This window comes from Pelmatolapia mariae, linkage group LG3_W (assembly GCF_036321145.2).
Source record: "Pelmatolapia mariae isolate MD_Pm_ZW linkage group LG3_W, Pm_UMD_F_2, whole genome shotgun sequence".
Lineage (NCBI taxonomy): Eukaryota > Metazoa > Chordata > Actinopteri > Cichliformes > Cichlidae > Pelmatolapia > Pelmatolapia mariae.
This window is the reverse complement of record NC_086229.1, coordinates 23,105,855-23,130,433: the sequence shown is the minus strand read 5'-3', so window position 1 is coordinate 23,130,433 and position 24,579 is coordinate 23,105,855. Positions and strand designations below refer to the sequence as shown.

Genomic DNA, 24,579 nt, shown 5'->3' with positions numbered 1-24,579 from the left:
CAGGAAAGACGGGTGGACTTCCTGGTGGAGCTTGCAAAAGAGTTGGCTAACTCTCATATGGCTGGGAAGAAGGCATGAAAAGAACAGTTGCTTCAGACACAACCCTCCACACCTAGCCCTGGAAAAAGAGCCACGTGTCAGGTCAAACAGAAATGCAAGAACAATCATGCCACTGTGCGATGTGTTCACTGCTACAGATACACATGTGGTACATGCAGACTACAGATACCATGGCAGTGCCAGGATTGTGAGTGATTGAAATGTACTCACATTTTATTGCTAGTTGTAAATATGTGTACAAATGGTTGTTTTTGTAGAAATTTTGGTTTGTTTTGTTTTTTTTGTACTGTTTTTATCAATAAATCTTTTGGAGATTTATTTTCCTGGATGATTGAGAATGCATCAAGACGAACACAAAATGAAGTTCACAGCTTTTAGCAGTTCCCCCTCCCTACACACAAACAAAGAGGCAGTTGGCTCAGGAATCATTCACACTCCCCCACTCCCCCCCACAATTCTCAGGTAACGACCCAATTTACATATGAATTGATGCTAACAAACTAGCCAAGTTAGCTTCCACTTGGCTGACAGAGGGTTAGAAAAGCCTGGGACTTCTAGTGTTAACTGATCAAACACACATCCACAAATGTGCAATAACACAAATGTGCAATAATCTTTCTGGCAACCGTTGTATTTTTCACTCTGTTGTATATAGCATTTGTATTCTATTTTTATCCTATTGTATATTTTATTCTATTTTATTCTACTGTATATACTATTCTATTTTTATTTTTATTCTATTCTGTACAGTTGTGTACTGTATTTATTTTTATTTTATTCTAATTGTCCTTCATAACTTTTGCACTGTCCACTTCCTGCTGTGACAAAACAAATTTCCCACGTGTGGGACTAATAAAGGTTATCTTATCTTATCTTATCTTATCTTACATTTCCCTTTTTTTCGGAAATGACCTGTATGTATCTGTATGAAATCAATAAAAGAATCAAATGCTGCATTATCTTTAGTTACATTGATAATATTTATTTATGGTAAAACAGTGGCGAAATATCGCTGTTGCTTTCGTATAAATGAAGCGGACATACCTGAGTGGCCGCGAACTAATCTTGTTTACATAAAGTAAGCCTGCTCCCGAGCAGGTTTATGCTTACGGATCTGTTGCTATGACAGCAAGTCCCAGATGAGCTTCGGAGAACCGAACGATCCAAGATCACGCGAAATCGTCAACAATCAAATCCGGCTAACTTACTTAGCGAGGTACGAAGAACGGACCCCTGGTCTAGTCTCGTGTATTTTTGTATTACTTTTCCCTGATACACTCTCTCACAGTCTGTTCTCTAAAACTTAAAGAGGAATTATGGATTTGATCAACTGGTCCCTGAATGCAATTGACACCCTTTTCTCAACGAGAAGTCTGGGCTCGGGTGAGCCTGAGTGTTGAAGATATCTACCTATTCGGAGCCATGATAACAGGGTTCTTGCTGATCGGAGCTGGCTTGGCCCTGGCTTATCGAAGATTAAAGAAAGCAGAATCGGCTGTTCAAAACCCCACAAGGCTGCCCGCTGGAATTGCATCGATGGGATGAGTGGTGAGTTCTCAAAATGGGCTAATTGGGCGCAACACGGATAAGATCTTGGAGAAGCTTGCGGCTGCCCTGAATACTCAGAATAAGACCTCTGAGCGAAAATTGATGATATCTTGGAGAAGCTCACTGCAGTCGTGAGTTCTCAGAATCTGCTCTTTGAGCACAACATCACGGAGTGTAAGTTTGATAACATCATGGAGAAGCTCACGGCTCTCCAACAGGAGATTGAGATGCCAGTGTCGGACTGTTAGAACAGCTTTGAAATTCACATTAGTTGTTCGCACAAAAAAACCCCCACCATCATAATGCGGCTATCCCTTCGGCGCCAGCTGTGGTCTCAAGGCTGGAGGTGAACAAAAACACCCTGATAACAGACTGTACTTACGGTGCGTTCACACCGAACACGATAGAGGCGAGCGAAAATGCCCCAAACGCCCCTAATGTGACGCGTGCACATTCACACCTCAACGCGTGTCCAGGGAAAATCCACCGCGCCTCAAAATTGCATCTTTCCACGCGCGTGGACCGGAAATGTGGGAGGAAGTTGTGCCAGATGTGTTGTGCTGCAGATGTCCTCTGGAAAGGGAAGGTATTTGTACATCAGTGGGAAAACAGCGGGACAGTAGGCGGGCTTGCTAGCTTTTGCACGGTTTTATCGGGTCAGTCTGGAAATTAAAAAGCAGAATGAATGAACTTACCAGGTTGCCCAATCTCCTCACTAATGTGCCTCCAAGCTAGGTTTTATTCCTCTCTCGGTAGAAGTAGCAACTAGCATCATTTAGCTCTGGATGATTAGCCACGGCACTGATGAGCTTTTCCTCCATACTGAATGACGAATGAAGCGCTTTGGCTGGATCTGCCGTTTTGACCTAGTTACAGCCACGTCATCAGGCTCCTGATTGGTTGTTGCGGCGTGATTTGACGCCAGAGTTCAGATTTTCCAACTCGAGCGGTTGCCGCGATACGGGCGTGTGTACAAAATGCAACACACAATCTGACACGCGTGGTTTTGTTCGCGAGTCAAATGCGCCCCACGCGGTACACTGACGCGCGTTTCATGGGTTTTGGCATTTTCGCAACGCAAATCTGCTTCCGCATTTTCGCCGGATGCGCAATCGCATGTCATCGCGCTCTTTCCATTGACTTTACATGTGAACCTGACGCTCTGGCCGCCTCTATCGCGTTCGGTGTGAACGCACCATAAGACTGTTCTTCCTATCCTACACAAGGCCACCTGGGTTGGCTGGAAGACTGTTTACTTAGCCTGGCAGGGCGAAGGACACTGTCTCAGCTGAGCTCTGGACACACATACACACACTCATCCCCCCTCCCTTTCCAAACGCCTTTGATGCTTGTCCCCTCTTGGGGAAGATGGCGGTCAACTGGACCAGTGCAGACATGCTGCAGGACCGGATGCGCTGTCCACACCGGCTCTCTCTTATCCTTTACCCGCCCCTGTAGCTTGTCTTGTGTTTCTATGGTGTATTGATAGTCATGTGCTTTTTGTGCTGAGGTGTTTTTTTTCTGTTATCAAACTGTTCTCCCATTGGGAGCTCAGTCTGAGTGGAGTTTTTTTTTTTTTTTTTTCCTCTTCCACTCAGCTCATGTTATATATTTTCATTGTGTTTTTTTTACTATCAGCATATCTCTCTGACATGTCTCCCAATGTGATGTTTGTGTAAAGTCTGGTCAGAAGGTTCCTTTGTAAGTGTGCATGTGCCATTAGCGTGCTGCCTGCTGTAACCGTAATTTCCTTCGGGATTAATAAAGTATTCTGATTGAAACAAACAGGCACACACAGATACAAACATCCATTCCCACCCTCATGCTCTCATATGCAGTCACCCAACGTGGAGACAGACATTGTTACGTCCCCACATGAAAGCTAGGCGAAGAGGGTGGGGGACAGTAGCAGTTGGATCCGGGCTGAAATGAAAAGGACGCTAGGCAGAGGTGTTTAACACAAAATAAATCTTTATTATAATCAACTAACCCAATAATCATATAAACAGTAACAACAGAAAGAGACAGCAACGCTGCTTTAATGATAACTTAGACAGGCCAACCCAAAAAGATGGTGGCCACTTCAACTAAGAAAACAACAAGGAATCAACCGAAAAAGACAGCAATGCTGCTATTAGCAATAACCAGGGAGGCCAAACCAATAAATGGAGGCCGCCGTCACTTAAGCAAAACCACTGCCCAGTTGAGCTACTCACAACAAGCCACGCACGCAGGAGCTGGTCACACACACAGCAGGCCTTTTCCACACCTAAATACGTATTACACACTGACCAGCACAGAGGAAAACCACCAGAAGCCTCTCTCACATCCACACTGCTCTCCTCATGCTTATATCACCTCTGAGGGTAATTGCTGGTCAACGAGGGCAAATGGTGTGTCCTAAAGGAGAAGGCAGGGGCAGAGAGCAACAAGGGGTGGGGCAATAAAGAAGGAGGAGGAGAGGGAGAGGCCAACACCACGCCCACACACTCCCACAGCCTCAACAGGATGTAACAAACATAGACACTGTACACACAATCATAGGCTGTGTCCCAATTCAGGGTATGCACGCGTGAAGTACACATTTCAAGTGCGAGTACGTCACCACCACGCGACGACGGCTGTCCCAATTCAAAGTGTACTCCAAATGTGCCGTCGATTTCCCCAAATATCAAGCGTGGTCCAGTGCACGCTTCGTGGTCCCATCTATCCCACAATTCATAGCGCGGCGGTGGGTGTGGATAATTTTGCCGCAAAATACAGCAGAAGGGAGCGGCCAAAGAGTGAACTGTCAAAAGTAAGTACTTAATATTATGTCACTTATTTATGTGCGAATGTTTAAGAACATTAAAAAGTTATGTGACATTAGTGATGTTTGTACTTTCAGTGGTAACTTGGTTTTAAAGCCTCTACTTCTAAATATATATATATAGCTGACCTTAATCTTACAGAGAATGTGATGATTTTATGGATAATTAAAGTCCGTCATATATCCACAAACACAACAAGCTGAAAGTCAGTGATGCTGCTCGGTTTGCCGTCCTGAATATCACGGCACAAGCTGGATTCACTGCACTGTTAATGTTAGCTATGTTATATTGCTGCCTCTGTTCGGTGGTGTCGAGCCAAATGGACTTTAATGTGTGTTTGAACGAGCTGACGGTTCACTCGTTAAGCTGAAAGAAAGATGCTTTAATCACAGGAGTCACACATGTGTCCACTGTACCATCTGGAACTCTTCTTGTTTAGCACTCGTAATAACACAAACACTAAATCCTCCTTCTCTTGTGGAGTTTTGTAGCAGTGTATACACCTGAGACTGTCACCTGTCTGTCTGTCCTGCACTCTCTCTCTGTTTCTTTCTCTCTGATTGTGGAATAAAAGTATGAACATGTATTTATAAGTTACACTTGTGTTTGAATCCTGCAGCTTATCACACATTTGATTTCCATGTGTGACGACTGCAAGTGTCCAGAGTGAGGACAGACTGAGGGACCCACTGCTGCACATCATCTGTGAGGCTTTGCACCCCTGATGATCCACCAGGACACTCAGCAGTGTGTGAGGAAGAGGAGGAGGAAGAGCCAGCAGCAGCTGACAGATGGAGAGAATAGACAGACTGTTCCCTGTTTGTGAACGACTGCTAGAAAAGTTTAAAATAAGTAATTGTCTGTCCTGAATCAGTCTTATTATGTAATGTTCAAATAATGTTATCATTCGAGTGTTTTCAGTGTGGGAGAAAGTACTCAGGGCTTTCAAGTTACACACTGAAAGGCAGCAACAAGTTTAATGTTCAGAAACCTAAAGTATGTATCAGCAGCAGAATGGACCTAAAAATAAATGTTTGTTTCAGTTCTATGAAGCTTTGAGTATTTTGGATTAGTAGTACTGCTGTGTTTGATGCATCATATTGCTGTAATTGTTTATATGCTTTATATATTCTGAGGTAAGTTCATCAATAGTGTTACATCATATTATATAAGGATGTTATGTGTTTTTATACTTTCTGCCCAGTTTGACCCATTTAGCAGAAGTCAGCCTGTTTAAGGCTCTGATATCTATTCTGTATGACTTAAAGCAGTTATGACATGGTCTGATTTTCTCACCCAATAAATAAATATTTCATATATCAGTCTACTCTTCATTCTATCAGAAACAGTTATCACAGCTCGTACATTTTCTTTTTACACATATATGTAAGCATTGAGCCAAATGTAATAATGCCAACATATTAAAAGAACAATGTTTGTCTCTTATTATTATTATTATTGTGCGATCTACTGTACAATATAAAGCGCCTTGAGGCGACTTTTGTTGTGATTTGGCGCTATATAAATAAAATTGAATTGAATTGAATTGAATCTTATATATAATGTTAAAATCTCCCAGTTGTTTTAATCTTTGGGCTGAAGGAAGGACAATACTCGGTGTATAAATGCTCAATCAACAATGCTTTATTTCCATACAATTCAACACTTAAGAGCATAAGAACCATCATGATGGGGAGACCTGCCTGCAGAGGGTCACAGCAAGTCTCAAAATGGTGACGGGCTACTCAGCTTCTTATAGCCTCTAGTGGCCCCCACCTAGTCGTAAAAGCCTAAACATTCACATTCTTTCTCTCTTACGGCGCCTAAGTTATGACCTCGGCTCCCTGTCTTTCTGCTCTCAGGAAGGTGGGGGTATGGAATGGGGTCTGTCTCTCCTATCCTAGACACAAGGTCTCCTGCACACAACATTTCTTTTTATGATTCAGCAGTAAAACATGTCAAGAAAACAGTGTAACACATTCACAGCAGATCAAGGGTACAGAGTAATGCACACCTATCTAATGAACTACAAAATGATTATGTTCTTTTAACCCAGAAGTATAATGGGAACTAAACTACATACACCGGACACAATCTAGACTAAAGGATAATATATGTCCTACAGCTGTTAACATAATTCAACTACTTTAACTACAGATATAAGATAGGCTATGATAGCATAATACTCTCACAATTATACATCTGTATATGCACTGTCAGAGATACTTGTCTTTGAGTGAAGATTTAAGGTGATAGGAAATATAAATAACTGCTACTTGCATCTTTGACCCAGAGTTCAAGCTCTGGTTTAACTACGGCCACCTTATATGTGTATATATATATCTATATCTATATATATATATATATATATATATATATATATATATATATATATATATACATATAATCTGACAATGCATATAATATTGTCCATATTATATTAACATTACCACAGTGAGATGACTTTAGTCTCATGAACAACATTAGCTAATTATTATTTACTAACTAATCTTGAAATGACTTTTCAGACTCCAAACCTCCCTCTGCCCGCTCATATGTAGTGTTGATGCATGTGTATTCTAAGGTGCATTTAAAAGCCAGGAGGGCATGGAGCTACCTGCCACAGAGCAGCAGGTAAGCGCATAGTCCCTCCTGATAGCCCTCAATGTCTACGTGTATTTAGTAATTAATAATATTTAATATTATTAATATTATTAATATTGCATGTATTTAATAATTTTACCTCCTCACTACGTATGACTCTGGATACACGTAGCCTAAAGCAGATAACTCGTAAGCTGGAGAGGAAATGGTGTGTCACAAATTTAGAGGATCATCATTTAGCCTGGAGAAATAGTTTGCTGCTTTATAAGAAAGCCCTCTGCAAAACCAGAACATCTTACTATTCATCACTGATTGAAGAAAATAAAAACAACCCCAGGTTTCTCTTCAGCATTGTAGCCAGGCTGACAAAAAGTCAGGGTACTGTTGAGCCAACCATCCCTTTAACGTTAAATAGTAATAACTTCATGAACTTCTTCACAAATAAAAATCTTATCAATAGAGAAAAAAAATACCAGTAATCATCCCACAGATGTAATATCATCTACAGCTACTCTTAGTACCATTGATGTGACGTTAGACTCTTTTTCTCCAATTGATCTTTCTGAGTTAACTTCAATAATTACTTCCTCCAAACCATCAACGTGTCTTTTAGACCCCATTCCTACAAAACTGCTCAAAGACGTCCTGCCATTAATTAATTCTTCGATCTTAAAGATGATCAACCTATCTCTAATAATCGGCTATGTACCACAGGCCTTCAAGGTGGCTGTAGTTAAACCTTCACTCAAAAAGCCATCTCTAGACCCAGCAGTCTTAGCTAATTATAGGCCAATCTCCAACCTTCCTTTCATATCAAAAATCCTTGAACGAGTAGTTGTCAAACAGCTAACAGATCATCTGCAGAGGAATGGCTTATTTGAAGAGTTTCAGTCAGGTTTCAGAGCTCATCACAGCACAGAAACAGTTTTGGTGAAGGTTACAAATGATCTTCCTATGGCCTCTGACAGTGGACTCATCTCTGTGCTTGTCCTGCTAGACCTTAGTGCAGTGTTGACCATAATATCCTCTTAGACCGATTAGAACATGCTGTAGGTATTACAGGTACTGCACTGCAGTGGTTTATATCATATCTATCTAATAGACTCCAATTTTTACATGTAAATCAAGAGTCCTCTTCACACCCTAACGTCAATTATGCTGTTCCACAGAGTTCAGTGCTAGGACCAATTCTGTTTACATTGCATATGATTCCCCTATGCAGCATCATGCATAAATTTTCACTGCTATGCAGATGACACACAGCTCTATCTATCCATTTATCTATCTATCTATCTATGAAGTGACTCTGGAACGGGTAGACCTCTGCGTCTGGGCAATTCACCTGTCTGCCAAAAAACAAACAAACATATTAGAACACTCACACATGTCAACACCCCAGTTATTTTCCAATTTCCCCACAATCCCATGATCTTTTGTTCCCTTACTCTCCTGTAACTTTAGACTGAAGCCCCAGCCTAGTAAGCTTGATGCCTCTTTGGCACCTCCTCTTTGAGTGGAGTGATGTTCTGCGATCCCTCCTCTTCTTTCTTCGACTCCCCAGGTAGACTACTGGTGAGTCGTTGCATGGGTGAGAGGATTATTCTGCCTCTATTTTTCCGCCCGTGTTGGTTGAAGATGAGCGTGTCTCCACCAAGCACTCATCCGCCACTGCACACTGAGACCAATGAAACCAGGTATCGCCTTTCCCCTTCAACTGGACCGCTGTTGTGGTACGCGCCGTCACCTCGAATAGCCCCGTCCACCTCGGATCCTTCCACTTCCGCTTGATGACCTTCAGCCACACCGCCTTGGTGTCGGGGACGGACCTGTCCACCATGCTCACTCCTGCTGGAACCTGTTGTGTGAAACTAGACACAAGAGGTTTTAATTCTTTCCAATATTCAGCATGTGTTCTGTTACTTTTTATACTTTATTCTGCCGGGACTGTCGTCCAGGGACCCGGAAACTGCCGTCCTGTCAACAGCTCGTACGGGGTAAAACCTGTGGACTGGTTAACACAACATCTTATTATCATTAATGCAATTGGCAGGGCTGCAACCCAATTTAGCCCCGTCTGAGCAGAAATTTTGGCTATTTTGTTCTTCAAATTTAGATTCATCCTTTCTACTTTCCCTTGGGACTGAGGATGATACACAGTCCCAAACCTGTGTTGCAACCCCAGCCTCTGTTCTACCTCTGCCAAATCTTTGTTTTTAAAATGGGTTCCATTATCTGATCTAATTCTTTTGGGAAACCCATGTCGAGGAATGTAATGATTGATTAAACACTTAATCACACTTTTCGCGTCCTCCTTCCTTGTTGGCCACGCTTCGGGCCATCCCGTCAGAGCATCAACACTCACCAATAAATACCTGACTCCTCCTGGACCCACGTCAATCATGTCAGTGAAGTCAATAACAATCTCTTCTCCTGGTCTCTCTGGAATGGGAAACTTACCTGCCTCTGGCTTGATTACTGGCTTTGGATTGTGCCTCCCACAGATCAGGCACGTCCTGGCTTTCTCCTTAATCATATCTTTCAAAAATGGATGCCACCAATGGCACAGATGTCTCTCCATCTGGGCCACACCCACATGACCAAGCCCATGTGCCTCAGTGATCTTCTGCTTCGCCAGGTTTGCAGTCAACACAGGTCGTCCGTCGGGTCCTCGCCACAGACCTCCTTCCTCCCATGCTCCTCGGCTCTTCCACACCCCCTTCTCCTCCGGGGCTGCCTCCTCTTGGGCCTTCCTGGCCTCCTCCAACATTTTAACTCCTGATTCTTCTTCCACACTTATTTGCACCATCTGCCTTGGTCCCTTATATCCTGCAGCCTCCTTGGCGGCTTGATCGGCTTTTTGATTCCCCCGGGCCACCATGCCAGTCCCCGAGGAGTGACCTTTACATTTTATAATACTCACCTCCTCTGGATCTCCCAACGCCTGTTCGAGTTCCTCCATTTCCTTCTTGTGGCAGATTGGTGCATTGTCTGCGGTCCTGAATCCTGCTCTTCTCCATTGGGCTAGCTCCACATGAGCTGCTCCAAAGGCATAAGCTGAATCCGTGTAAATGTTGACTCTTTGTCCTTTAGCAAGTCTCAGGGCTCGGCTTAAAGCAATTACTTCTGCTCTCTGAGCTGACTGCTGCCCTTCAAGTCTCCTGGCCTCTTTTACTTCAAACTCAGTCCCATTTCGGCAAACTACAGCGTAGCCTGCTTTCAGTCCTTCCTCATCTCTGTAACAACATCCATCCGTGAACCAGTCTTCAGCTCCCACAATAGGTTCCGCCTTCAAGTCTTCCCTGATTTTCTCTTCAACTTCAGCTCTCTTTGTCGTGCGGCTCTCCTGACCCCATTAAATCTGCCATGTTGATTCCCTCATGTGTGAATGTCAGATTTGGAGCGTCTAAGACTTTACTCACTCTCTGCTGTGTCAGTGGTGTCATAGTGAAGGCTTGTGAGTTCACATATGCCACTACACTGTGTGTGGTCAGCACTCTCAACTATGTGTGCTGTCTTTTGTATGATTTTTGCAACCCCAAGTGCATGCTGTGTGCATACCGGGTGCCTTGTCTCTAATGGATTCAGTCTGATGCTGACGTACATAAGTACATCTCTCCCTCCCCTCTTTTTCTGAAACAACACCCCATTAACTATCCCGTGTGTTTCTGAAACATCAAGATAGAAGGGTTCATCATAGTTAGGGATGGCAAGATCAGTGGCTCTTGACAGGTCTTGCTTCAATGTAATAAACGCCGACTCGGTGGCCGATGTCCATGGTAGTTCAGCCTTAAGGTTACGGACACCCACCTTTTTCACCAGATCCCTCAAAGGAGCTGTTTTGCCTGCGTAATTTGGTATGAACTGCCGGCTGTATCCCGTTAAGCCTAAGAATGAGAGCAGCTCCTTGACCGTGCGCGGTTTTGGATGTGTCCCTGTAAGGTAATAAATGCTATGATGAAAATGATAATGATAAGTGATGCAACAGTAATAATAATGGTTATGAATAGTAAGAGTAAAAAACATCTTCCTTTTCCACAGAAGCCAGGTAACACATACCAATTATTTAAACTGCAGGAATGTCTTAAAGACATAAAGACCTGGATGGCTGCTAGCTTTCGTCTTCTTAATTCAGATAAAACTGAGGTTACTGTACTCGGCCACGAAAATCTTAGAAATATGTTATCTAACCAGATTCTTACTCTGGATGGCATTACCTTGGCTTCCAGTAAACTTTCCTTTTTGCTAAAGCATATAGTTAGGGCTGGACCAGGTGACCCTGAATCCTCCCTTAGCTATGCTGCAATAGACGTAGGCTGCCGGGGATTCCCATGATGCATTGAGTTTTTCCTTTCCAGTCACCTTTCTCACTCACTATGTGTTAATAGACCTCTCTGCATTGAACCGTACTTGTGATTAATCTCTGTCTCTCTTCCACAGCTTGACTTTCATTCTGTTTTCCTTCTCTCACCCTAACCGGTTGCAGCAGATAGCCGCCCCTCCCTGAGCCTGGTTCTGGCGGAGGTTTCTTCCTGTTAAAAGGGAATTTTTTCTTCCCACTGTCGCCAAAGTGCTTGCTCATAGGGGGTCATATGATTGTTGGGCTTTTCTCTGTATCTATTATTGTACTTTACAATATAAAGCGCCTTGAGGCGACTGTTGTTGTGATTTGGCGCTATACAAATAAATTGATTTGAATTGAAATTAATGTGCTTTGACACAGCACATTGGGAACATTCAACTTTTTTTGCAATTACCTTTTGAGGCTTTCCCTCCTTATGGGTCTGACAATGATAGTTTTCTGCACAACTGTCAGGTCTTACCCAATGATTGTGATTCCTACTGAAAAGAAAGACTGAGAGAACATTTAAAGTTCAGGACCTTTGCAGGTGTTTTGGATTAATTAGCTGATTTGAGTGTGACACCTTAAGCATAAAATATTGAACCTTTTCACAATATTTTAACTTTCTGAGCTTTCTAATTTGGGGTTTTCATGAGCTTTAAGCCATGATCATCAAACTTATTATAACGATGTGAAAAATCTCTCTTTGCATGTAATAAGTCCATCCGTCCATCCATTAATCCATCCATCAATCTAAGGAATTCCAAGGCATTTCAAGGCCAGCCGAGAGATATAATGTCTCCAGCATTTCATGGGTCTGCCCTGGGGCCTTCTCCTGGTGTGATATGCCCGTAACACCTCACCCAGGAAGTGCCCAGGAGGCATCCTTGTCAGATGCTCAAACCACCTCAACTGGCTCCTTTCGATGTGGAGGAGCAGCGGCTCTACTCTAAGCCCCTCCCGATGGCTGAACTTCCTTAGTAATGCTGCAATAGATGTAGGCGCTGTCACTTGGTGTTCGTTCTCTCCGCGGTAGAGTATCACTTCCTGTTCCTGCTCAAAAACAGTGGTGTTTCTGAGTAGCTTATCTGCTTAGCAATTTAATTAAAAATTGTCAGATACATTCTTTTTTCATAGGATAATCTTCACCTGCTTCATTCAAAGCACACTTTCTGTGAACTCACTAACCAATTTATAGCCAAAGTATTCCCTCACTGTGTCTTTACTGTTTCGCTAGTTTAGCTTAGCTTGTAGCTAACTCGCTAGCAGCATGGCCTCTTCACCTGTCCCTACTGCACTTTCCTGCTCAATGTGTCAGATGTTTAGTTACTCCTCGGCCTCCTCTTCAATGCCCTGTACCAAATCATGCAGAGCAGCTACCTGAACCCTACTCCAACAGAGGTCAATTATCTTGTTAATAATTTTACCTCCTCACTACGTACGACTCTGGATACTGTCGCTCCTGTGAAAACCAAGGCCTCAAACCAGAAGTACCTAACCTGGTACAATTCTCAAACACGTAGCCTAAAGCAGATAACTCGTAAGCTGGAGAGGAAGTGGCGTGTTGCAAATTTTTCAATGGTGTGACTAAACAAAATACTAGGCCGCACCAGTGCGACCAACTGTTCACAACTCTGAAAGTCTCCATGTGGTCAATAGAATTAGAAATAGAATTAGAATTCAACTTCATTTTCATTGCACATGTCACAAGTACAAGACAAAGAAATGCAGTTTGCATCCATCCAGAAAGTGCTTTGGCAATAATACAGATATATTACAAAATATGAAGATATGTCATGAATATGGTATAACTATAAGTATGTACAGGCTGTAGTGGTGTACAAGGTATGTACATGTTATGAACAGGATATAAATATGAAAACTATACAGAAATATGAACTATGCAAGTTATAAACAGTTAAAAATTATTGTATTGTATGTACGGAATGATTATTCATACATAATTTACAGTAGTGCAGTTAAGATAAGTGAATATGTGGATAATTTCTACAAAGGCTATATAAAGTGCTAGTGGTTGTGAGTGGTGGTTCAGTCCATGTTATTATTGTGTGTATGAGGGTACAGTTGTCCATTTGTTTGTTTTTGTCCATTGTGTGTGTGTAGGTGGTTGTGGGTGTGTGTATGTTCAGTCCATGAGTTTAACGTGGGTCAGATGTCAGGAGGCATTTAGGTGATGCGGCTGAAAAATTTGGATATGCCTAAATTTTGTGCTGGTGCACCTAAGAAAAAAAAGTTTGCCACACCAGTGCAACCATGGTAAAAAGTTAGTCTAGAACCCTGCTAGCCATCCTTCGGAGGAATCTCATTTCCGCAGCTTGTATCTGTGATCTTATTCTTCCAGAATGAGATTGCGGTAATGAGTCTATATCATATATTAGTTTCACCTTTTAAGTTGAATTACTGAAATAAATGAACTTTTGCACAATATTTTAACTTTTTCAAGCATCTCTCCAGCATGTTTTGTAGCATGTTACCTTACAATGTTAAATAACTTTTGACTATTGTTGTCTGCTGAGAATGGTTGCTTATGTTACAGGTACCGGGTGGCAGCACCTGTAGACAGCTATATATGTGTCCTGTTAACAGGAAAGAAATGATCAGATAGGGAGACGTGGCTTGTCATTTCTGAATACTCCGCCATTATTTATTTAAATTCACAATTATGTACTCTTTTTGTTACTTTTCCAGTATTACAACTGTGTATTTATTTGTTCCCGAACATAGCTCACACATTTTTCATATGTGTTCTGTTACCAAGTTGACAAAAAGAATTAGCATATTTCACTGTCCTTAACATGACCAATTTTCTTGTGAGACTTGCTTCAAAATGAATTCCAACTAGACAATACTATAAATCTCAAATAGTTTGAAAGAATGGTGTAATCAGCACCATCTTGATATGTGCACTGAATTCACGGAAACATTTTATGGCAGAAAACAAGGGACTAAAGTAATACACAATAATGGTGGAGCCATTGGAGGTGTGTGACCCAAACTAACATGCTAACCATAGCATGCTGCTAAAGCCGTAAACAAATACTTACAAAAGTCTAATTTACTGTCCTACACAATGTTGTGCGCTTTCAGTTTCCAACTGTAGTGGTTAATCTATGCCATATATTGGATGTGACTGCTGTTATTTTCTACTTCGGGCATGATAGAAACCTGTCAACAGGAAAGAAATGATCAGACAGGGAGACGTGGCTTCTTGTTCCTGAATACTCCACCATCATGAGAAAACAGCGCAGAGCATGCCCTTCTGACTGCTAACAACAGGCCAAACCATAGTCTCACACTGCCACCTACTGGTACAAAAATTGAGCGTCAGCTACAAATATCCCAGGCTAGTTACCAGGTTTCCTGTTAGAACTACTGTAGTTATTTAGGGCATTTCCAATGGAAATATCACTTAGATAGGAAGTAAGAGTACTTAAACATAAATTAATTCACAAAAATGTGATCATATTAGTAGGTATCACACTTATTAAATTAAAATTGAATAGATATAAATGGATAGATGTTATTGTATCTGACAACGATAAAATGATTGTTGACAGATTGATTGTTGTTTTGTGTGTCTGCAGTCTGTCAGGCTGTCTGATCACAGAGGAAGGCTGTACTTCTCTGGCCTCAGCTCTGAGCTCCAACCCTTCCCATCTGAGAGAGCTGGACCTGAGCTACAATCATCCAGGTGATTCAGGAGTGAAGCTGCTGTCAGCTGGACTGAAAGATCCAGGCTGGAGACTGGACACTCTCAGGTATGAGGATAATGTCTGATACAGGAGGAAGGAAAAAAGCCAACACACATTATAAAATAATGGAAGTGAAAACAATAAATAAATACATTTAGAGATGACATCAGTGTGCACAGCTGCATTAGTTCATGAATCAGTGTAACAGAGGTGTGGGAGTTTCTCGCTGTTCTCCCGAATAACTCAGTGACCTAATGACGCTGAGCCTGTGGAGGAATGCATGTTTCTGATGTGGCTTCATCCCAGATACACAATGACAAACAGCTTTACTTTAGCCACTTCATAAAGGCATGGCACGACATAGAAGAGCCACCTCCACAGGACAAGACTCAGCAGTTCATCTGCATCTAAGGGACAAAGGTCACTCTTTCGAGGATGCCAATATTCACATTTTGGACAGAGAAGACAGATGGTTTGAAAGAGGAGTGAAAGAAGCCATTTATGTCCACTGTGAGCGACCATCTTTGAACAGAGGCAGTGGTTTCCGACAATAACTGTCTGCCATCTATAATCCAGTTTTGAGATCCTTCCCAGACGCCTTATTGGCCACTCACACACTGGGCCATCTGACCTCAGGAAATCGCATGATAGGGTGGGGCTAGGTTTCACAATGAGCTCACCCGAAACCCTGGCTGATTGTGAAAAAAAACACCCGTTTTCACGCCTTGGCTCATGTGATTAGGTAGAAGATCATCAGGGGGTCTTCTGTCCCTTCTTGAGGGGAGGGGCAGGGATAGCTCAGTAGATAAAGTGGTTGCCCAATGATCGGAAGGTCGGGGGTTTGAATTCCCTGAATGGCTACCCTGAGGTACCCCTGAGCAAGGTACCGTCCTCACACACTGCTCCCCGGGCACCGCACTGGGGGCTGCCCACTCAATGGGTTAAATGGGTTAAATGCAGAGAAGAATTTCCCCACGGGAATCAATAAAGTATACATTATTATTATTATTATTATTAAATCTAGGGCTCTCCGCCATTTGACCCTAGAACTGAAGAAGCTTCTCAGATTATAGATGAAATGTGTTCAAGCAACTTAAAGACGTCCAGATGCTTTTCTTTCCAAGCTCCTTAAAATAAAACTGTATTTCTATTTTCTGTTGCCTACACTGAAGAGGGTGACATTGCCTCTAAACAGTGGATTCAAATCAAATCAAATCAAATCAAATCACTTTTATTGTCACGTCACATGTGCAGGTACACTGGTACAGTACATGTGAGTGAAATTCGTGTGTGCAAGCTTCACAAGCAACAGAGTTGTGCAAAAATACAATAACATAAAACAAGCAAAATATAAAAATGGCTAATCTAAAAAGTAATAAATATATGTACAATATATAAAGGTATATACATTACTGAATGTGTGTACTAAATATGTTTTTCTGCGTGTGTGTGTGTGAGTGTGTATATAGTGTGTATATACATGTTTTACAAATGAAATAAAGTAAACAATAAAATAAGATATATAAAATATACAGAGGTTGGTATGTGCAAAACAGTGGCATTAATGTACAGTATGGAGTGCATAATGTTGAAGTTCCAGTAGTGAGGGTGAGGTGTCTATGACGTGTTCAGCAGTCTGATGGCCTGGTGGAAAAAGCTGTCTCTCCGTCTGCTGGTACGGGACCGGATGCTGCAGAACCTCCTTCCTGATGGAAGTAGTCTGAACAGTTTGTGGCTGGGGTGACTGGAGTCCTTGATGATCCGCTTTCCTCAGGCACCGCTTCCTGTGGATGTCTTGGAGGGAGGGAAGCTCACCTCCAATTATCCGTTCAGCACACCGCACTACTCTCTGGAGAGCTTTGCGGTTGTAAGCGGTGCTGTTGCCATACCAGGTGGTGATGCATCCAGTGAGGATGCTCTCAATGGCACAGCGATAGAAGGTCCTGAGGATGCGGGGGCTCATGCCGAATCTTTTCAGTCTCCTGAGAAAGAAGAGGCGCTCCTGCGCCTTCTTCACTGTTTTGTTTATGTGTACTGACCACGTAAGATCCTCAGCCAGATGTACACCAAGGAAGCGGAAGCTGCTCACTCTCTCCACAGCGGCGCCGTTGATGGTGATGGGGGTGTGTACTCCTCTGCACCTCCGGAAGTCCACTATCAACTCCTTTGTCTTTGCGACGTTGAGGGTGAGATTGTTGTCTTGACACCAGTGGGTCAGGGCGCTGACCTCCTCCCTGTAGGCCATCTCATCACCTTTGGTGATAAGATCCACCACTGTAGTGTCGTCCGCAAACTTCACAATGATGGGGGAGTTTCTAGTGGCCGTGCAGTCATAGGTGTAGAGTGAGTACAGGAGAGGGCTCAGTACACACCCCTGTGGAGCACCAGTGTTCAGTGTGATGGGGGATGAGGTGGTGCTGCCCAGTCTGACCACTTGGCGTCTGTCAGACAGGAAGTTAAGGATCCAGCTGCAGAGGGAGCTGCTCAGTCCTAGACCCTGCAATTTCCTGTCCAGCTTCGAGGGAACGATAGTGTTGAATGCTGAGCTGTAATCTACAAACAGCATTCTCACATACGTGTCTCTCTTCTCCAGGTGTGACAGGGCAGCATGGAGTGTCAGGGCTATGGCATCATCAGTGGACCTGTTGTGGCGGTATGCGAACTGTAGAGGGTCCAGTGAGTCGGGTAGTGCAGAGCACATGAAGTCCCTGACCAGCTTCTCGAAGCATTTGCTCACGATGGGCGTCAGGGCTACAGGTCGCCAGTCGTTTAATGAGGAGATGGTGGAGGATTTGGGTACAGGGACGATGGTGGCCATTTTGAAGCAGGCTGGGACTACAGACAGAGAGAGGGAAAGGTTGAAGATGTGTGTAAACACTCCAGCCAGCTGAGCCGCGCATGACTTGAGGACGCGGCCGGGAATCCCGTCCGGACCAGTAGCTTTGCGTGCGTTCACTCTCCTGAAGCACTTCCGCACATCCTCCTCAGACACAGTGTGCGCACTGACGTCATCCGCGGTGCGCACACTGTCCGGTCTCATGGTGTTCGCTGTGTCGAATCTAGCGTAGAATACATTTAGATCCTCACATAGAGAGGCCGTGGTCTGCGGTGTGCTGGTTTTCCCTCTAAAGTCTGTGATTGTGTTTAGTCCCTGCCACATACTCCGAGGGTTGTCAAACTGTTGCTCTACCCTGTCCCTGTACTCACGTTTGGCTGCTTTGATCGTCTTCCGGAGTTGGTAATGTGCGTGTTTGTAGTCCGATGTGTTCGTGGAGGCAAAAGCGGTGCTCCGTGCCGCCAGCGCCGTGCGAACATCTCCGTTAATCCAGGGTTTTTGATTTGGGAAGGATTTAACTGTTCTGGATGGGACGACATCTTCCACGCATTTTCTGATAAATCCGCAGACTGAATCTGTGTACTCATCAGGGTCTATAGCAGCCACGTGAAACATTTCCCAGTCCGGGTGATCAAAACAGTCCCGCAGCTTAGACTCCGATTGGTCCGACCAACGACGCACCGCCCTCAGGGTTGGAGCTTCCTGTTTCAGCTTCTGCCTGTAGGCGGGTAGAAGCAGGATGGAGTGGTGATCTGATTGGCCGAATGGAGCGCGGGGGAGGGCTTTGTACGCATCCTGGAAAGAGGTGTAGCAGTGGTAAATGGTAAATGGACTGATTCTTATATAGCGCTTTTCTACTCTCCCGGAGTACTCAAAGCGCTGCATACAACATGCCTCATTCACCCATTCACACCCACTCATGCAAGCACTTCTAAACTTGTGCAAATTATAACTACATTCACACACATTCACACTCCGATGAATGCATCGGAGGGCAATTTGGGGTTAGTATCTTGCCCAAGGACACTTGACATGCAGACAGGGGAAGCCTAGGATCGAACCACCAACCTTCTGATCAGTAGCTGATCTGCTCTACCACCTGAGCCACAGCCACCACCCAGTGGTCAAGAAGCCGGTCTCCACGAGTGTTGAAATGGATGTGTTGGTGTAGTTTTGGTGAGACTTTCTTCAGGTTACCCTTATTAAAGTCCCCAGTCGTGATAAACGCCGCCTCTGGGTGTGCGGTTTCCTCACTGCTGATCGCGCTGTACAGTTCCCTGAGTGCTCGGTCAGTGTTGGCTTGTGGGGGAATGTAAACAGCCGTAATAATCACGGCTGTAAATTCCCTCGGAAGCCAGAATGGCCGGCATTTAACCATCAGGTACTCCAGGTCCGGTGAGCAGAAGGATTTGACCGGGTGCACGTTCGCATAATCACACCAGCTGTTGTTGATCATGAAACACACACCACCGCCTCTGCTTTTCCCAGTAAGCTCCTGTGACCTGTCCGCGCGGTGCACAGAGAACCCCGGTAGTTGTACTGCGGAGTCCGGTACCTTGTCCGATAGCCAGGTTTCTGTGAGGCAGATCACGCAGCAGTCCCTCATCTCTCGCTGGAATGAGATCCGTGCCCGAAGCTCGCACAGCTTGTTCTCCAGAGACTGCACATTAGCCAGTAATAAACTGGGTAACGGTGGTCTGTTAGTGCGCCGTCTCAGTCGAACCAGAACGCCAGATCTTCTCCTTCTGCGTTGGCGTTTGCGGCCTCCATGGGCCCAGAACAAAGGCGTCTCAGGTGAGATGAATGGGGGGTCTGCAAACGGAGGGTCCGTGTTGCAAAACTTGAACTCCGGAAAGTGATGAGAAAGTCCGTCTTTTATGTCCAGTAAGGTTTGTCGGTCGTACACAAGGAGACATGTGCTACTTGTGAAAAAATAAAGAAAAAGTAAAATTAAACACAAAAAACAGCTGTTGCTTGGGGCAGCTCGCGACGAGGCTGCCATACTCGGCGCCATCTTGAATGAATATCAGCAGGTGTGGAACACTGAAATATGTTGTAATTGCTCGGTGTGGGGAAAAGAATCACAAATCACAATCTTTTCTATCGAGAGCTCCAGTACATTTTCTTAGTATGCTGCGATCAGCGGACCTGCTGCTCTCTGTGGATGTACGCAACTTAATTTAACCAGATATGAGCAGATGCTTCATGAGTTGTCCTGGCTGATTTTCATCCTCTACAGTGACAGTACACTGTTTATACTGTCTGTTTTCTAGATGGTATAAAGTTGGTATGCAGGTGGAATTCAATGAGTTAATGAATCTCAGCATCATCAGCTAAAATTCATATGAAGCACTGTGTACAAGAAAATAATTATTACAATAAGACACAGCCCAGCTGGAGGCCATTACCCAATGAAGCGAACAGAACCACACCATCCGTGAAAAGCAGGAATGAGATTCTGAGACAAACCAAGTGAAAGCCTTCCACCACTTGACTACGCCTGTTTCACAATATGTCTAGCCTCAAATCGGTTTAATATGTGAAGGGTCACAGTGATTTGAAATAATTCAATTCAATTTAGTTTTATCTTTATAGTGCCAAATCAGGACAACAATCGACTGAAGGTGCTATATGTTGTAAGGTAGACCCTACAATAATATATACAGAGAAAAGATCAAAAATGATATGACCCCCTGTAAGCAAACACTTAGGTGACATTGGAAAGGAAAAACTCCCTTTTAACAGGAAGAAACCTCCAGCAGAACAAGGCTCAGGAATGGCGGCAATCTCTTGTGACCAGTTGGGGTGAGAGAAAGAAGACACAATAAAAGACTTGCTGTGGAAGAGAGCCAGAGATTAATAACAAGTACAATTCAGCAGAGAGGTCTATTAACAAGTAGTGAGTGAGAAAGATGACTCCCCGCAAATGTCCGTCTGTCTGTCTGTCTGTCCACCTGTTTCCGCTTATCTGGGACAGGGTCGCTGGGGCAGGAGCCTAAGCAGAAAAGCCCAGACCTCCCACTCCCCAGCAACCTCCTCCCGCTTGACCGGGGTAACACCAAGGTGTTCCTAGGCTAGCCAAGAAATATAATCTCTCCAGCATTTCATGGGTCTGCCCTGGGGCCTCCTCCCTGTGGGACATGCCCGGAACACCTCACCCAGGAGGCATCCTTGTCAGATGCCTTAACCACCTCAACTGGCTCCTTTCGATGTGGAGGAGCAGCAGCTCTACTCTGAGCCCCTCCCGCATGGCTGAATTTCCCATCATATGTCTAAGGTAGAGGCTATCCACCTTTTGGAGAAAGCTAATTTCTGCTGCTTGTACCCTTGATCTCTGTCACGGTGAGTAGAATGAGGGACCCAAAAGCGGAGCTTGTGGAATGAATAGACGTAAGTATAGTGAAGGTAAGTTCACTTCTCTTCACAGTCCTCATATAACACGACACTCAAAGTTACTATCAGGCTTGGTAAATATTCCCACGCCGAGTGTTGCCCGTCTCCGTGGTTAAATAGCCATCACAAGATGGCGGATAATTAGAAACAGCTGAGGGCCGCATCAGTTGCCGGCGCGGTGGCTCCAGCATGGGGGTGCTTCCGGGTTCTGTTGGCTTCATCGGGTGATGGCCTCCAGCTCGCACTGGAATGGGTCGCAGCCAAGTGTAAAGCAGTGGGAATGAGAATCAGCACCTCCAAATTTGAAGCCATGGTCCTCAGCCATAAAAGGGTGGAGTGCCGACTCCAGGTGTGGGACGAGTTCCTGTCCCAAGTGGAGAAGTATTTCGGGGTCTTGTTCACGAGTGACAAGAAAAGGGAGTGGGAGATCAACAGACGGATTGGTGTTGCGGCTGCAGTGATGGAGACCCTGTATTGGTCCTTTCGTGGTGAAGGGAGAGCTGAGTGTAAAAGTGAAACTCTCAATTTACCGGTCAATCTATGTCCCTCCCCTCCTCTTTTGATCAAGAGGTTTGGGTAATGACCGAAAGAATGAGATCGTCAAGGTTGGACGGTCCCCACCGGCCGACCTGCCTATGTGTGTTTTCCATGTGTTTTCTTTCTGTATTACTCCCTCCCTGTTTCCAGGGGCTTTGTTAACGGAAGTTGTCTGCAGACGCTGGGTAGCATCATCATCCGCGAATCGCTACCTTATCGTGGTGGAGAGGTTTGTGTGTCCCAGGGATCCCAGGGGCTATGTTATCCGGGGGCTTTTGCCCCCTGGTATGGTCTCCCATGGCAAATTGGCCCTGGGTGAGGGACCAGACAAAGAGGGGTTCAGAAGACTCTTATGAGGAAAACATTGAGGGAACAGTTTACCCTGCTCGGCATAGGGTTACCGGGGCCAGGCCCGGGGAGGGTGCCTAAGGGCGAGCGTCTGGTGGCCGGGCCAGCACAGCCCAAAAAAGGGACATGGGCCCATTCTCCCACAGGCCCACCACCCACAGGAGGTGCCGTAGGGGCCAGGTGCATTGTGTGCCGGGCGACGGCAGGGAGCGGAGGCCTAGGCGGACTGATCCTCGGCTACCAAGACTGGGGTGCAAACATGTTAAACCAAAAGTAACAAGCCTGTTCTGAAAATGTAACAAGTAAAATGTACCAAAATTTGTTTAAAAATGAAGTATTTATACTTTGTTATTTCCAAGCTCTGGCCACAGATGTACTTTCCTGAGATAGTGGCTATTTTGTACCTAATAAAGTGTCAGCCATGTTAAATGTGTGTTTCCTATATTGTATTTCCACAGTCACAATGACAGTCAGTGACACTGACAGAAGGATAAAGGATGGTTTAAATAGGTTGAAAACATGTGTTGTGTGAGAAATAAACAAGACTGTGAATCATTTCAGTCTGTGTGTGACAAAGATGCAGCCAGGAGCAGCTAATATTTGGAAATGTCAACTTAAAGACTTAAAACTCTGATAAGCTAATGCTGCTAAGCTCATGCTGCTTATGGGTCGTGTTAAAATCAATATTTCGTCTTCATTCTGTTGTTTGACAACAATAACAGAAGAAATTTGTACTAGAAAACACATTTTACCCATACTTAGTGAATTATTATTTATTTGTAATTTCAAGTTTTATATCTCTTGGAGATATATTTTTTTATATTCTTATAAATCAACCATGGTATTGACAATAAAGACCTTGAATCTTGAATTTACTGTGGTTTCAGCTGTGAATGTAATATTAGTGGCTAATACTAATGCATCTCAAATTAGCATTAGCCACTAAATCAGGCAAAATACAAGATAAAATGGCATTAGCATTAGCAGGTAATTCACCTCAGATTACCATTAGCCACTATTGGCGCTAACAACAAAACCTTCGCTAAAAGCCTGCATAGGCAGGGATGTGTCCTTTCCAGCTAAACAGAAGAGGAATATAAAGATAATGAAGGTCACAGTTTGAATCAGTCATATTTCTTTCAATACAGTGGTGTACTGACAGATCCAGGATCAGTCCAAATCATCAGCAGTTTGATCCACATATGGATTGAAGTGTATTTGTGAAAATGTTGAACTGTTCCTTTATCAGTGTGTAACAGTATGTGTATGAGAGCCATGTAAGGTCCATGTGTGCATGCTGAAAGAGACTGTGCTGGTCTAACCCCCCTCCTCCTTTCAGGGTGGAGCCTGCTGGAGTCCAATGGTTGAGACCAGGTCTGAGGAAGTGTAAGTGTGTTTTTAATGTGATTCATGAAAACACAGCAGCACACATTCAACCATCTTCAAACTGTCACGTCACTCATTCACATCTCTGATGTCAGGAGTCATCATCAAAGTGTCAATCAATGAACAGATGATGGATCAATAACTGCAGCTGGATTGTGTTTCTTCTCTCCATCAGATTCCTGTCAACTCACAATTGACATAAACACAGTACACACAAACCTCCAACTGTCTGACAACAACATGAAGGTGACACGTGTGAAGGAGGTTCAGTCATATCCTGATCATCCAGACAGATTTGATGTTTGGAAACAGCTGCTGTGTAGAAATGGTCTGACTGGTCGCTGTTACTGGGAGGTCGAGTGGAGAGGTAATGTTTTTATATCAGTGAGTTACAGAAGAATCAAAAAGAAAGGAGGCAGTTATGTCTGTTGGTTTGGACGAAATGATCAGTCCTGGTTTCTGTACTGCTCTGATGATGGTCGCCATGCTGTCTGTCACAATGACAAAGTAACGTCCATCTCTTCCTCCTCCTCCTCCTCCTCCTCCTCCTCTGTCTCTAACAGAGTAGCAGTGTATGTGGACTGTCCTGCTGGCACTCTGTCCTTCTACAGAGTCTCCTCTGACACTCTGACCCACCTCCACACCTTCAACACCACATTCACTGAAACCCTTTATCCTGGGTTTGCATTTGATCCTGGTTCCTCAGTGTCCCTGTGCTGAGTTGAGTGTAAAGAGTATCCTCCTGTTAGAGACACACTCTGACTGTTGAACAGATAGTTCAATCTGTACATGTCTGTCTCTTTCACTCACAAACACGTTTTCAGATTCATGGATTCAATCAGTTGATGTTTGAAACTGTTCTAAATGATTCTTTGTAAACTTCTTCCTCTTCAGTCCTTTAAAGATGGAAGCTCCCATTATTCCAGGATCCACATGTTGTTTTTCTGTCGTTTTCCACTCAAAGCTTCGCAGTGAATATTAGTATGTTGTGTTTCTCTTAAGCTC

At 44.0% G+C, this 24,579-nt stretch overlaps 1 protein-coding gene across 1 annotated transcript in view; it reads left to right on the top strand.

Moving 5' to 3' along the window:
- LOC134624294 (NLR family CARD domain-containing protein 3-like) overlaps positions 1–24,294 on the top strand; it is a 37,034-nt gene extending 12,740 nt beyond the window's left edge. Inside the window, exons 5-7 of the mRNA XM_063469263.1 lie at positions 14,967–15,140; positions 23,528–23,574; positions 23,750–24,294. Of these exons, the coding sequence (XP_063325333.1) occupies positions 14,967–15,140; positions 23,528–23,574; positions 23,750–24,294 (766 nt within the window). The remainder of the gene's footprint in view (positions 1–14,966; positions 15,141–23,527; positions 23,575–23,749) is intronic.
- The last annotated feature ends 285 nt before the right edge of the window (positions 24,295–24,579 follow it).